The sequence below is a fragment of the Choloepus didactylus genome, chromosome 19 (genome assembly GCF_015220235.1).
Source record: "Choloepus didactylus isolate mChoDid1 chromosome 19, mChoDid1.pri, whole genome shotgun sequence".
NCBI lineage: Eukaryota > Metazoa > Chordata > Mammalia > Pilosa > Megalonychidae > Choloepus > Choloepus didactylus.
The window spans coordinates 41000233-41016158 of NC_051325.1; the positions used below are offsets into that span (position 1 = coordinate 41000233).

Consider the following 15926-nt stretch of genomic DNA (forward strand, 5'->3'; position numbering starts at 1 on the left):
CATAAAACTCCTAGAAGATAATGTAGGAAAACATCTTCAAGACCTTGTATTAGGCGGCCACTTCCTAGACTTTACACCCAAAGCACAAGCAACAAAAGAGAAAATAGATAAATGGGAACTCCTCAAGCTTAGAAGTTTCTGCACCTCAAAGGAATTTCTCAAAAAGGTAAAGAGGCAGCCAACTCAATGGGAAAAAATTTTTGGAAACCATGTATCTGACAAAAGACTGATATCTTGCATATATAAAGAAATCCTACAACTCAATGACAATAGTACAGTCGGCCCAATTATAAAATGGGCAAAAGATATGAAAAGACAGTTCTCTGAAGAGGAAATACAAATGGCCAAGAAACACACGAAAAAATGTTCAGCTTCACTAGCTATTAGAGAGATGCAAATTAAGACCACAATGAGATACTATCTAACACCGATTAGAATGGCTGCCATTATACAAACAGGAAACTACAAATGCTGGAGGGGATGTGGAGAAATTGGAACTCTTATTCATTGTTGGTGGGACTGTATAATGGTTCAGCCACTCTGGAAGTCAGTCTGGCAGTTCCTTTGAAAACTAGATATAGAGTTACCATTCGATCCAGCGATTGCACTTCTCGGTATATACCCGGAAGATCGGAAAGCAGTGACACGAACAGATATCTGCACGCCAATGTTCATAGCAGCATTATTCACCAATTGCCAAGAGATGGAAACAACCCAAATGTCCTTCAACAGATGAGTGGATAAATAAAATGTGGTATATACACACGATGGAATACTACGCGGCAGTAAGAAGGAACGATCTCGTGAAACATATGACAACATGGATGAACCTTGAAGACATAATGCTGAGCGAAATAAGCCAGGCACAAAAAGAGAAATATTATATGCTACCACTAATGTGAACTTTGAAAAATGTAAAACAAATGGCTTATAATGTAGAATGTAGGGGAACTAGCAATAGAGAGCAATTAAGGAAGGGGGAACAATAATCCAAGAAGAACAGATAAGCTATTTAACGTTCTGGGGATGCCCAGGAATGACTATGGTCTGTTAATTTCTGATGGATATAGTAGGAGCAAGTTCACAGAAATGTTGCTTTATTAGGTAACTTTCTTGGGGTAAAGTAGGAACATGTTGGGAGTTAAGCAGTTATCTTAGGTTAGTTGTCTTTTTCTTACTCCCTTGTTATGGTCTCTTTGAAATGTTCTTTTATTGTATGTTTGTTTTCTTTTTAACTTTTTTTTCATACAGTTGATTTAAAAAAGAAGGGAAAGTTAAAAAAAAAAAAAAAAGAAAACAAGGAAAAAAAAAGATGCAGTGTCCCCTTGAGGAGCCTGTGGAGAATGCAGGTGTATTCGCCTACCCCACCTCCATGGTTGCTAACATGACCACAGACATAGGGGACTGGTGGTTTGATGGGTTGAGCCCTCTACCACAGGTTTTACCCTTGGGAAGACAGTTGCTGCAAAGGAGAGGCTAGGCCTCCCTATGGTTGTGCCTAAGAGCCTCCTCCCAAATGCCTCTTTGTTGCTCAGATGTGGCCCTGTCTCTCTAGCTAAGCCAACTTGAAAGGTGAAATCACTGCCCTCCCCCCTACGTGGGATCAGACACCCAGGGGAGTGAATCTCCCTGGCAACGTGGAATATGACTCCCGGGGAGGAATGTAGACCTGGCATCGTGGGACGGAGAAACATCTTCTTGACCAAAAGGGGGATGTGAAGAAAGGAAATGAAATAAGCTTCAGTGGCAGAGAGAATCCAAAAGGAGCCGAGAGGTCCACTCTGGTGGGCACTCTTATGCACAATTTAGACAACCCTTTTTAGGTTCTAAAGAATTGGGGTAGCTGGTGGTGGATACCTGAAAATATCAAACTACAACCCAGAACCCATGAATCTCGAAGACAGTTGTATAAAAATGTTAGCTTATGAGGGGCGGTGGACAATGGGATTGGGAAAGCCATAAGGACCACACTCCACTTTGTCTAGTTTATGGATGGATGAGTAGAAAAATAGGGGAAGGAAACAAACAGACAAAGGTACCCAGTGTTCTTTTTTACTTCAATTGCTCTTTTTCACTCTAATTATTATTCTTGTTATTTTTGTGTGTGTGCTAATGAAGGTGTCAGGGATTGATTTGGGTGATGAATGTACAACTATGTAATAGTACTGTGAACAACCGAAAGTACGATTTGTTTTGTATGACTGCGTGGTATATGAATATATCTCAATAAAAAAAAAAAAGAAAGGAGGAAAAGAAAAAAAAGAGTATGCTGTTTAATTTCCATATTTTATTATGGAAATTATTCTAATTGTTAATATATTTTACTTTTTAAAATATTTTAATTATTTGTGAATTTTCCAGTTCTCCGTTATTGCTTCCTAGCTTCATTCCATTGTGGTTGGAGTATATACATTGTATGATTTCAATATTTTTGAATTTATTGAGACTTGTTTTGTGACCCAACATATGGTCTATCCTGGAGAATGATCCATTTGCACTTGAGAAGACTGTATTCTGTTTTTATTGGGTGTAGTGTTCTACATATGTCTGTTAGGTCTAGTTGGTTTAGTGTATCATTCAAGTCCTATACATCCTTATTATCTTCTGACTAGATGTTCTATGCATTATTGAGAGTGTTGTGTTAAAGTCTCCTACTATTAACATAGAAAAATCAGTTCCTCCCTTCAAATCTGTCAGGATTTGCTTCATATATTTTGGGGCTCTGCTTTAGGTGCACATATATTTATAACTGTTACCTCTTTCTGTTGAATTGTCCCCTTTACCAGTATATAATGACCATCTTTGTCCCATGTTACTATTTTTAATTTAAAGTCTATTTTATCTACCATTAGTAAAGCCACTCCACTCTCTTTTGGTTACTACTTGCATGTTATATATTTTTTTCCATCCTTTCACCCTCAACCTACTTATATTTTTGAATTTAAGGTGAGTCTCTTAATGACAGCACATAATTAGTTCATGCTTTTTTATACATTCTGCCAATCTCTGACTTTTGACTAGAGAGTTTAATCCATTTAGTTTTAAAGTAACTGCTGATAATACAGGACTTTCTTCTGTTTTTTGCTATTTAGCCTTTGTAAGTCTTACAATTTTTTGTTCCTAAATTCCGTTAATGCGTACTTTTATATTTATTTGTATGCATGTTATACCATATTGAGTAGCTTCTCATTTCTATCTAGATATAGTTTTCATCTATTTTCCTTGTGGTTACCATGGATTTAAATTTAACATCCTAAATATATAACAGTCATATTTGGTTTGATACCAACTTAATTTCAACAGCATGAACATATACTTTTCCCATACACCGTATTCCTCCACCATGTTTTTTGTACTTGCTGCCACTTTTACCTTTGTACATTGTATATTCAAAACATACATTTATCATTACTTTTTATGCATTTGCATTTTAACACCTATAGGAAGTAAGAATTGGAGTTACATACCAAACAATACAGTACAATACAATAATACTGGCATTTATAATTACTAAATGGCTAGCTTTACCACAGGTCTTTATTTCTTTATGCTGCTTTGAACCACTGTCCAGTGTTATTTCCTTTCATTCTGAAGAAATGTCTTTAGCATTGCTTGTAGGGCAGGTCTAGTGGTGTGGAATTCCTTCAGCTTTTGTTTATCTCAGAATGTCTTAATCTCTCACTCATTTTTGAAAGAGTCTCACTGGATATAAAATTGTTGGCCGGCAGGTGTTTTCTTTCAACACCCTAAGTATTTCAGCTCACTTAATTCTTGCCTCTATGGTTTCTGGTGAGAAATTGGCACTCAATCTAATTGGGACTCCCTTGTATGTAATACGTTTCTTTTCTCTTGCAGCTTTCAGAACTCTCTCCTTGTCCTTTGCATTTGATAGTATAATCAATATGTGATGGAGGTGTATTTCTCTTCATGTTTATACTGTTAGGTGTTGTCTGAGCTTCTTGGATGTGCATATTCACATCTTTTGCTAAGTTTGGGTAGGTCTCTGTCATTATTTCTTTGATAATTCCTTCTTCCCCTTTCTGTCCTTCCTTTCCTTTTGGGACTCCCATATGCATATATGGTGTGCTCGATGGCATCCTATAGCTATCTTAGGCTATATCCACTTTTAATATTTCTTTTTTCTTTCTCCTCAGCCTGACTGATTTCAAGTATCTTGTCTTCAAGTTCAGTGATTCTTTGATTCTTTCTTCTGCCAACTCTAATTTGCTCTTGAAACCCTCCTGGGTGTTTTTCATTTCAGTTATTGTGGTCTTCAATTCCAGTAGTTCTGTCTGATTACTTTTTGTTAGTTTGTTTGTTTTTTAACTGTTAACTATAGGCTCTAGTTTGCATTGATTATATATTTTCACAAATACCATCCCAAACTTGATATTCATTTGTTCTCCCTCATGTAAAAACATTCTTATATTTGTATATTTATTCACAATCATTGACCACTCTAGGTTGCAGTAAGTTATACAGTCCCAGTCTTTATCTTCTATCTTTCCTTCTGGTGTCATACATACCCCTAACCTTCCTCTTTCAACCATACTCACAGTTATCTTTGTTCAGTGAACTTACAATAGTGAGCTACCATCACACAGTATTGTGCTATCCATTTCTGGATCTATACAATCAATCCCATTGAACATTCTATATTCCTTCAGCATCAAATACCCAATCTCTACCCTGGTTCTATCTCCTGGTATCTTCATTTCTACATGTTCTCCAAACCTCTCTCTCTTGTCTCTTCCTATCTGTCTGTAGCCCTCCATTTAGCATTTCTTACAGAGGAGGCCTCCTATTCAAGAACTCTCTCAGTGTCTGTTTATCAGAAAATATTTCAAACTCTCCATCTTTTTTTTTTCAACTTCCAGTATCTTTTATTTTTCCTTGATACAATAAATTCATTTACTCAATATTGATATAGACATAACTACACAAAATTAAAATTCTATATGCAACACATGGCCTCTGTAACAGAACTTGGCCTTCTAAGGTAGCTTATGAACATTACAAATTACCCATTGCTCTTCCAGTCTAAGGTTGCCACTAACAAACCACCCCTAGTTTTTTACTATGTACTTAAATCAACTTAAGTGATGATCCCTCCAATTAGCAGGTGAAAAATCTCTCAATTTGTCCTAAAAAACTGTTAAATCTGAACTATATTATCAAATTTCAACAGATGAAACACCAGAAATAGGTTACAAGGACTCATCTTTTGCCTGAGCAATTCAAGGCTGACTTTTCAAAAGAAGACACAGGTTTCTCATTAAACTTTGTTTTAATGGGTCTCAAAATTCTGTGACAGATTTTTGGTCATTGTTTCCTTTTAAAAAGTACTGATTTTAAAAACTAATAACACAAAAACAAATAGTCCACCAAACATTCCTTTCCTTCTGAAAGTTGTATGATGCATTGTCATCATTAACCAGTCTTTTACTATTAAACTTAAATGGCCAATTGAAACAAACAGTTCTGAGACCACTCTTCCACCACTGATTAAGAATAGGGTGGCAGGTGTTATAGGTAAAATTCATTTAGCCTTCTGAGCCTTCTGGGCAGACTTGGTGACCTTGCCATCTCCAGCAGCCTTCTTGTCCACTGCCTTGATGACACCCACAGCAACTGTCTGTCTCATATCCCGAACAGCAAAATGACCCAGAGGAGGATAATCAGAGAAGCTCTCAACACACATGGGCTTGCCAGGAACCATAACTGCGATGGAAACATCACCAGATTTCAGAAATTTGGGGCCATCTTCCAGCTTCTTATCAGAACAGCGATCAATCTTCTCCTTCAGCTCAGCAAACTTGTGAGCAATGTGAGCTGTGTGACAATCCAGCACAGGTGCATAGCCAACACTGATTTGGCCTGGATGGTTCAGGATAATCACCTGAGCAGTGAAGCCAAACTGCTTCCATTGGTGGATCATTGCCACAAACGAACATCTTTTACAGACATGTTCTTGACACTGAGGCCCACATTGTCCCAGGAAGAGCTTCACTCAAAGCTTCATGGTGGTGCCGAGCCCTCGATCGTGGGACTTGCCCTTATGAAGCTCGTTACTGCAAAGGAGAGGCTAAACTTGCATATAATTGTGCTCTAAGAGTCTCCCCCTGAGTACCTCTTTGTTGCTCAGATGTGGCCCCTCTCTCTCTCTAACTGAGCCACCTCGGCAGGTGAACTCACTGCCCCCCCCCCCACGTGGGGACCCAACTCCCAGGGGTGTAAATCTCCCTGGCAACACAGGATATGACTCCTGGGGATGAATCTGGACCTGGCATCTTGGGATTGAGGAATATCTTCTTGACCAAAAGGGGGATGCAAAATGAAACGAAATAGTTTCAGTGGCTGAGAGATTTCAAATGGAGTCTAGAGGTTACTCTGGTGGACATTCTTATGCACTATATAGATAACACCTCTTAGGTTTTAATATACTGGAATAGCTAGAAGTAAATACCTGAAACCTACCAAACTCCAACCCAATAGTCTGGACTCCTGAAGACGATTATGTAATAATGTAGATTACAAGGGGTGACAGTGTGATTGTGAAAACCTTGTGGCTCACACTTCCTTTATCTAGTGTATGGATGGAATGAGTAGAAAAATGGGGATAAAAACTAAATGACAAATAGGGTGGGATGGAGGGATGGTTTGGGTGTTCTTTTTTTACTTTTATTTTTTATTCTTATTCTGATTCTTTCTGATGTAGGGGAAATGTTCAGAAATAGATTGTGGTGATGAATGCATAACTATATGATTGTACTGTGAACAGTTGATTATATACCATGGATGATTGTATGGTATGTGAATATATTTCAATGAAACTGAATTTAAAAAAAAAGAAGCTTCATGGTGCATCTCAACAGACTTTACTTCAGTTGTAATGTTGATTGGAGCAAAGATGACCACCATGCCTGGTTTGAGAACACCAGTATCCACTCGGCCCACAAGGACAGTACCAATACCACTAATTTTGTAGACATCCTGAGGAGGCAGACGCAAGGGTTTGTCAGTTGGATAAGTGGATGGCAGGATGCAATCCGGAACTTCAAGCAGCATGGTTCCACTGGCATTGCCATCCTTACAGGTGACTTTCCATCCCTTGAACCAAGGCATGTTAGCACTTGGCTCCAGCATGCTGTCACCATTCCAACAAGAAATTGGCACAAATGCTACTGTGTCAGGGTTGTAGCCAATTTTCTTAATGTAGGTGCTGACTTCCTTAAAGATTTCCTCACATCTCTTCTGGCTGTAGGGTGGCTCAGTGGAATCCATTTTGTTAACACCAACAATTAGTTGTTTCATACCCAGTGTGTAAGCCAGAAGGGCATGCTCATGGGTCTGCCCATTCTTAGAGATACCAGCTTCAAATTCACCAACACCAGCAGCAACAATCAGCACAGCACAGTCACCCTGAGATGTGCCTGTAATCATGTTTTTAATAAAGTCTCTGTCCTGAGGCATCAATGATGGTCACATAGTACATGCTGGTTCAAATTTCCACAGGGAGATATCAAAGGTGATCCCACACTCACGTTCAGCTTTCAGTTTATGCAAGACCCAGGCATTCCTGAAGGACCCCTTTCCCATCTCAGCAGCCTCCTTCTCAAATTTTTCGGTGGTTCTTTTGTCGATTCCACCACATTTGTAGATCAAGTAGCCAGTACTGGTGGATTTGCCTGAATCTACATGTCCGATAACAACAATGTTGATATGAGTCTTTTCCTTTCTCATTTTGGCTTAAAAATCAGAGATGATTTTCATGACACCTGTGTTCTGGCAGCAAACCCATTGCAAAAAAGCTCTCCATCATTTTCGAAGGACAGTTTTGCTGGATAAAGGATTCTTGATTGGCAGTTTTTCTCTTTCAGTATCTTGATTATATCATACCACTGCCTTCTTGCCTCTGTGGTTTCTGCTGAGAGATCCACACTTAGTCTTATTGAGCGTCCCTTGTATATGATGGATTGCTTTTCTCTTGCTGCTTTCAGAATTCTCTTTGTCTTTGACATTTGAAAATCTGATTAGTAAGTGTCTTGGAGTAGATCTATTTGGATCAATTCTGTTTAGGGTAAGCTGCGCTTCTTGAACCTGTAATTTTATGTCTTTCATCAGAGTTGGAAAATTTTCATTGATTATTTCCTCAATTACTCTTTCTGCCCCCTTCCCCTTCTCTTCTCCTTCTGGGACACCTGTAACACATATATTCAGTGCTTCATGGCATCATTCAGTCCCCTGAGACCCTGCTCATATTTTTCCATTCTTTTCCCTATCTGTTCTTTTGTGTGTAGGATTTCAGATGTCCTGTCCTTTGGTTCACTAATCCTTTCTTCTGCCTCTGCAAGTCTGCTGTTGTACGTCTCCTTTGTGTTTTTCACCTCTTCTATTGGACCTTTCATTCCCATAAGATCTGCCATTTGTTTTTTTCAAGCTTATGAATTCTTATGGTCACCCAGTGTCTTCTTCATGTCCTTCATCTCTTTTGTCACATTTTATTTCAATTCATGGAATTGATTTAGAAGATTTGTTTGAACATCTTCAATTAGTTGTTTCAACTCCTGAATCTCAGTTGAAGTGTTATTTTTTTTTTTCCTTTGACTGGGACATATCTTCATGTTTCCTGGTGTGGCTCATAATTTTTGGCTGTCTAGCTTCTGATTTTATTGATTAGTTTATTCTGGAGGTTGTTTTCTCACTTTTGCCTAAGGTTTTCTTGTTGGTTATCTTTGATCTCCAACTTTTCTTTTTTTCTCTCACTGGCCTGTTGTCAGATTGTCTCTGCTTCCCAGTCTTCCCCCAAAAACCAGGCACCCACTGTGGCTTGCCACAGGGATGGGAGGTAGGCACTGGGCACCCCAGCAGTCACTGTGTATGGCAATACAAATCTACTAGCTTCCAGTGGTGCTCTGCTTTCCACTGGCAAGCAAGACCTGGGTTTGTTTTAGAACCCTGCTTTAACTATTGGATCTTCCATATTTCTCAGGCAAAACAGGGCCGGATTTCCATACAGGGTGTGTAGACCAGCTCCTGTAGTCCTAAGAAAGGCTCTGAAGCATCTTTTGAAAAAGTATTTGAATTCCCTTGCACCTTCTGGACTGGCAGCAGATGGCGCTGTTTGGTAACTTAATCATCCTCAGTGGCTGCTTTTCCTCTGAACACAGGCTGCATATCTACACAGGAGAGCTGAAACTGTGGGATTCCTATGCCCTCACTTTGCCGACCAAAATCTGGCTCGATGTGGGGCTCCACCTGTGGCAAAATACTTCCTCAGCTGACCCAGTACTCCAGCCATCCTCAAGGCAAGGAAACCGCTGCTGGTGGCTGCTTCCCTCAAGGGTGGGGGAAGGGTTTTCAGACCCAGGGCTGGAAACATAGTCTCTGCCCACATTTTTTCAGTCTCTTTATCCCTCACTGACCTGGGCCTTGAAATGTCCTTCCTGATTCCCCCAGGTCTTCAAATGGTGGGGGTATATCTCACTGCTGCAAGAAGATTTTATAGACTGTATTCTTGGTGGGAGGGTCCTGTCTGCTGATTCTGTGCCTTTTCCACACAGAGACCAACTGAGGGGGAGGGGAGAGGACTGGCTGGTCTGGGGCAGAAGATTCCTACATGATATTTCTTCCCTTTCTTTAATTCAGCATTTGCAGGGCCTTCTCCATTCTACATCCTCCTCCACAGTTCCTAACAATTCAGAATTTCCCTTTTTTTCTTTGAATCTCTGAAGAGAAGTTTTCAGTAGCTGTTTATGTCACCATGTTAATGACGTCACCCCCATGTTTGGTTCCTTTTTAAAATTTCTCCCTTTTCTAAGATTCTCACTGCTCATTCATTCTATTCCTGATATCCTTTAGTTCTTTCTCTGTACCTTCCTTCATCTCCTTGAGCATTTCTAAGATCATTGTTTTAAAGGCTTTGTTCAGTATGTCTACATTCTCATCTTCTTCTTTGGTGTTTTCTGTATTTTTATCCTCTTCCTTTGGATGGGCCATCACTTCCTGTTTCTTTGTTTGTCTTGTATTCTTTTGTTGCACAGTGCACATTTTAATATTTTAAAATGTAATCTCTAGGATTTATTCTGTAAGACGTCTGTTTCTTGATTTTGTAGCCAGCTGGTGATAAGACAGGGATTTTCTTGAGCTTTAGCCCTCCTATTGGGAAGGTCTGCCCAAGGCAAATGCTGTGCACAGGGTTTTCCCTGTCTTTCTGGGCCTGTATCTTGTCCTGGGCTTTTGGTTTTTCATTGTTTTTGCATTCCTCTGTTTACAGGAGTTTGGTTGTCACCTCAGTTTCCCAGAAGACAGACCTCTCTCTCGTGTGTGTTTGAGGCCAGCAGACCTTTGTCCCAGACTGTCCCCTTGTCCCCCTCTATAGATTTTTACAATCCTTTCAATGTCTCAAGCTGCTTTGCATGGAGGACAAATTCTGGGAGGAGGGCACAATGGAGAGGACTTTCCCAAGTTTCAGTCTTTCCCAGCCAAAGCAGAGCCGGGGCCCATGAAGAGGGCACAGACCAGCTACAGGGTGTCTTGGGGAGGGCATCAAAAACTTCTCTGACAGCTCCCCAAAGAAGACTCTTGGACTGAACAGCAAATGCAGCCTTTCAGCTAACTATCCCCCACAGTCCTAAGGAAGCGCTATCTTTAAATCTCCATCACCTCCGCCCCTGTCCAGGGAGGGTTGAAACAATAGCTTCCCTCAGAGCTGGGCCCCCAGCAATCCAAATTCGCTAATTAAAAGCCATGATCAGTAGTTGGCTGTGCCCACCCCTGTACTCAGGGAAGAGGGTTTTTATGTCCCTTTCTGTCACCAGCGAGCTAGCTAGGGATGGGACCCCAATAAGGCCTCCTGTGAGAGTGGAGGATGGGTGCTGATGGACACCACACGGAAAATTTACTCTCCTTTACCATGGTTTATCAGCCTCTTCCTCCTACTCTTCCCTGTATGCTGTACAGTGTTCTTCTAGCCTCTGGAGTCTCAAAATAGTTGTTTCAGACAGTTTCTGCCAGTTTAATAGTTGTTTTGGTGGAGAGACTAAGGCCTGGAGCTCCTTACCCCACCATCTTCCCTGCAAGTCTCCAGAAGTAGCATATTTTGAGGGACCAAACCAATTTCAATAAGGAGGTGAAAAGTTTGGATATATTTTCAGTGTGAGAAATAAGAAAGTTAGTGAAATGCTGTCCCTGTAAGCAGTTTGTTTTATCATTTATATCAAGGACAAATACTCTAAGGAAAATTCTGACATAAGCCACCTAGCATTCTTATCCTACCACCTTCTCTTCCAATTCCTGAGCCTTACTATGCAGATTGGAGAAACAATGGATGGAGAACAGAAGTTCTAGTGGCAAGAATACCTAATCAGGAAATGGGAAAGAAAGATTAACAGATGAGAAAAATAGATCCAGGAAGGAGGAGCTTAGTTTTGGGGAATTTTTTTAGGAGTTATGGGAGAGGATTCAGAACAGCTAAGAAGTGAGAGAGTGAAAGAGATAAAAATGAAGATTTTAAAAAGAAGTACCAGAGTTTATGAACTGGATTATTCTCTCTGAGATGCTGGGAAATATTTAAATTGATTGACCTATGTTTGCCTGCTGGACTTTATTTTTTCAAATGCAACACGACATAGTGAATAAGCCACTGTGGACCCTGAGATATTTTCTAGTTAAATCTTCATTCATGGCTGTTGCGGTCTGCACCACTAGAGTGAAGGTGATCCAGAGCCAAGATGGCCATCCTCTCTAAGGAATACGGTTTCATGGTTCTAACTGGTGCTGCCAGCTTCATAATGGTAACTCATCTAGCCATGAATGTTTCCAAGGCCCGCAAGAAGTACAAAGTGGAGTATCCTACCATGTACAGCACAGACCCAGAAAATGGGCACCTCTTCAACTGCATTCAGCGAGCCCACCAGAACACGTTGGAAATATATCCTCCCTTCTTATTTTTTCTAGCTGTTGGAGGTGTTTACCACCCGCGTATAGCTTCTGGTTTGGGCTTGGCTTGGATTGTTGGACGAGTTCTCTATGCTTATGGCTATTACACGGGAGAACCCAGCAAGCGAACTCGAGGAACCCTGGGATCCATTGCACTCATGGGCTTGTTGGGCACCACTGTGTGCTCTGCTTTCCAGCATCTTGGCTGGGTGAAAACTGGCTTAAACAGTGGGGCCAAAGGCTGCCATTGAAGAGTTACCAAGTTTTAAAAACCTCATTCATTTTGGATGAGTTAACTTCCCTTTTTTTTTTTTAATGTAATAAAACCTATCTGACATCAGCCTCATACCTAAACCTCCTGACTCCCATCACTTCTTTCTTTTTGAGTCTCTATCTAAAATAAGTAGCTGTTCCAATAAGATGAGAGGGGAGCCACAGGGATGGAGAACCTCCCTCCTCACCTGCCAGTGGATGCTTAGTATGTGAAATTGGGAAAAAGTCTGATTGTGGTAATACAGTCACAGTCATGCCACAGAGATGAAAAATCGGGGCTCCAGGAAGATTTTCTTATCACTTGCTACTAATACTTAGGATAACAGTAAGGATTGCTTTTTAAACTCTCTATAGACTAAAGCAATAAGATGAAACATACTAGAGATGAATGTAATGTCCAACATTTGGATACAAAGATCTAATTGCCTAGGTACAGATGGGTAAGGATGTGCTTAGCAACAAATGTGGAAGACTTAGACTTGGAGAACAATGTGAGTTTTGTACTATGAGATAGCTGTGTCAAAAATTAATTTGGCCATAAACTGCATTAATGGAAATGGGTCTAGGCCTACACTGTCCAATGTGATAGCCACTAGCTACATGTGGCTATTTAAATTTAAATTAATAAAATTTAAATAAAATAAAATCAGTTTTTCAGTCACACTAGCCACATTTAAAGTGCTCAATAGCCTATAAGGATTAGAGATAGGATTTGAACCCAGATCTGACTCTAAAGTCCTTATTTTCTCTATCATAGCACTCTGTTGCTCAAGAGAGATGAGGCATTTCAAGACAGAACGCTATGATCTGCCACTGAAGATGGGCAACTTGGTCAGATGACCCCAAGCACTCATCACTCAGGAAGTTGGACTAGATCAGTGTACATGGCAGTGTTAATCCATGAGAAATCTCACCTGTGTAGAGCAAACAGAAAAACAAGGACTGTTCTTCATAAAGCTTTAACTTTTCCTTTTTACATTAAAATGTCCTTTTATGAGATGATGAAAAAAAAAATCTTCATTCATTCATTCAAAAACATTTACTACATTATTATGTCTCAGTTGTTGTGCTAAGCAAAGATTAATAAACACAGTACCTGGCCTCAAGTTGCTCATATTTTAGGAGAGGGGCAGATATGTAAATTATCCTATATGCTATGATATTATAGGAGCAAAAAGAGGACACATAATCCAGTTTGGAGAGTCAGAAATAGGAGGGAAATAGGCAGTATTAAGATGGCTTTGGATCTCTCTTCCCCTGCAACTGAAGTGCTACTTACCTTCAAGTTGAGATGTCTGGATAAGCACTTCAGAACTTGCGCCATGCTGGCTGTAGCCCGTTCTCGCTCATGGTCTTTGATTGATTGTAACCAGGGGCCCAGGTACTGTGAAAAATAAAGGGAGACTAAATGGTTTATCAGAGAGATTTGGGATAACACCTTTATTCTGTTTGGAAGAAAATGTGGAGAGGGAAGTTCTACATGTCATTACTATGTCTGAAAATATTTTTTTAAATGATAAACCAGTTTGGGATGGAACTCTAAGTAGCGGGATGACACACAAAAGCCCAAAGACCTAGAGGGTCAGGTGGTCAGGCATCTGGAGGGGCTTATTTTCTAGCTTATTTTCCCTTCATCCCACTTCATTCAATTTCTTATTCTATACTTCTATATGTTTTGAGGTCTCTCAAATCTGCTTTGGAGAGAAAAAAATTAATAAAGTGCTATTAAAGGAACTCTGAAGATAGAGAAATTGCATCTACCTAGAACAGTCAGGGAAGAGTTCATGGAGTATAATATTCACAAGCAGGAGCTTCATGAAGAAGATGGCATGGTAAAAGAAATGGCTTGAACAAAGCTGCCAAGGCAGAAAAGTACAAGACACAGACAGAGAAAGGGGAGAAATCCAATCAGGCTGGCACATTAATATTCAAATAGAGGAAGAATGGAGATAATGTTAAGGTGGATTAATGTAAGGATAAATGTACTTCTGTACTTAGGAGCAAATGATTAATAGTTGAAAGGATTATCTGGGATATCTTCATCTCAAAAAGGGCAAGAAGTCAAGATTATTGAATTATAGTGAATGTACTCCAATGAATGGATCCCTACTGATGGAGTAGGTACAGGTGAAATATTGGGGCAGGTGGTCTTTTACAACCTCTGAATTACACCTGATAAGTAGTTGCCTATTTACCCATTCATGAGGCAGACCCTATTCTCTGCTCACTGATTGAAACCCTTCTCTGATAGTAGGGACTATTAATTTAAGGAATATTTGTAGCAATCATTTATGACAGGTCATTTATTCAATATATACAAAACCCTATGAAACAGGAATTATCTCCATTTAAAGGTGGGGAAATAAGACCCTGAGAAATTATATTCCTTGCAGTTTATTGTAGATGGCCTTCAGCCAATGAATGGCAGCGTCAGTCAGAACTTGAACTAAAGACTCTGACCCAAAGCTGATAAATGATCTTCTTTTCTACTATGCTATGCTACCTCCTAAAACTTAATCCTTCCACATTTTCTTCTTCTACTCCCACCAGTTAATAGGAATAGTTTTACATCCTCCCCTAATATCCTTTTTACCTTAAAAAGGATGTTGAGATTTTCCAAATGTGGGTCTTCTACCACCAAACTCTGGAGCATCTCAGAGAATGCCTGAAATGTGTGCCTGTAGAGACACTGAAAAGGCACAGGATGAGTGATGCACCTCCCATGTGAAGTTCCCTAAACACTACAGACTTTCTAGGTTCTCCTTGTTATCTTGAGACTTCACTCAAAAGTGCAGAACCAGTTTAAAAGTACTGGTAGACAGTTTGTGGCATGAAGTGAAACTGAATATATCTTCATTTCAAATGGATATCCCAACATTACTAGGAACACAGCCACTTCTAATTTTATTTTGGAAATTGCTTAAGGGTCATCAAGATACTTTTAAAGTTTGACTTCAGACTCTTTCTGGTATCTTAAAATAAAGGAAAACAATTGTTCCCTTTGGTGACTGATATACCAGCCAGTATAATTATTAGCTACAAAAGAAAATCATGGCCTAAGTACTTACTCTTTTCTCTGACTGAAAGCATCTTTCCGGATATCCATCTGATAGGCCCCCTCTCTTCCTTCACCTATCTCCTCATCAGGAAGCCTTTCCCTGATTGTCCAATATGAAAAAGTCCCTGCACCTCCCACTCACAGTACTCTTTATCCTACTATTTTGCTACTTAATTTTTTTAAAAGCACTTCTTACTACCTGTCATAATATATATTTATTTATTAATGATCTGTTTCTCTGCACTAGAATGCAAGCTCTGTGAACGAGAGTGCAGGCTTTGTTTTTCCTTTACTGCTGTATTCCTATTGCCTATCATAATACTTAGCACATGGTGATTCTTAATAAATACTTAGCACATGGTGATTCTTAATAAACATCTGTTAAATACATGAATGAATAGTCCCACCTTATTTTAAAGCCAAAAGGAAGAAAAAGAAAGAATAAAGATGAAGGGTGTTGGGATTGAATCATGTCTCCCACAAAAGGCATGTTCAGTTTCCAACCCCTGGTCCTGTGACCTTTTGTAAATAGGACCTTTGAAGATGTTATTAGTTAAGGTGTGCCCAAATGAATGAGGGTGGATTTTAACCCACTATTGCCTTCGGTATGTAAGTCCTTATAAACACAGGAAATTGGACACAGGAAGAGAAGAAT

General features: G+C 39.7%; 2 protein-coding genes across 3 annotated transcripts in view; one reads left to right on the forward strand and one right to left on the reverse strand.

The window, feature by feature from the left end:
* The window catches only part of MROH8 (maestro heat like repeat family member 8), a 116454-nt gene that overhangs the window by 41034 nt on the left and 59494 nt on the right, over positions 1 to 15926 (reverse strand). For both annotated transcript variants that reach the window (XR_005213043.1, XM_037811393.1), the window contains exons 5-6: positions 14807 to 14902; positions 13493 to 13597 (exon numbers count right to left, since the gene is read on the reverse strand). Coding sequence is in view for 1 of the 2 variants with exons in the window: in XM_037811393.1 (XP_037667321.1) it covers positions 13493 to 13597; positions 14807 to 14902 (201 nt within the window). In the remaining variant the exon portion in view is untranslated. The remainder of the gene's footprint in view (positions 1 to 13492; positions 13598 to 14806; positions 14903 to 15926) is intronic.
* Positions 11702 to 12248, forward strand: LOC119515439 (microsomal glutathione S-transferase 3-like). Its single transcript, XM_037811396.1, has one exon. The coding sequence runs from the start codon at positions 11733 to 11735 to the stop codon at positions 12189 to 12191; it is 459 nt and encodes a 152-aa protein (XP_037667324.1). The 5' UTR covers positions 11702 to 11732; the 3' UTR covers positions 12192 to 12248.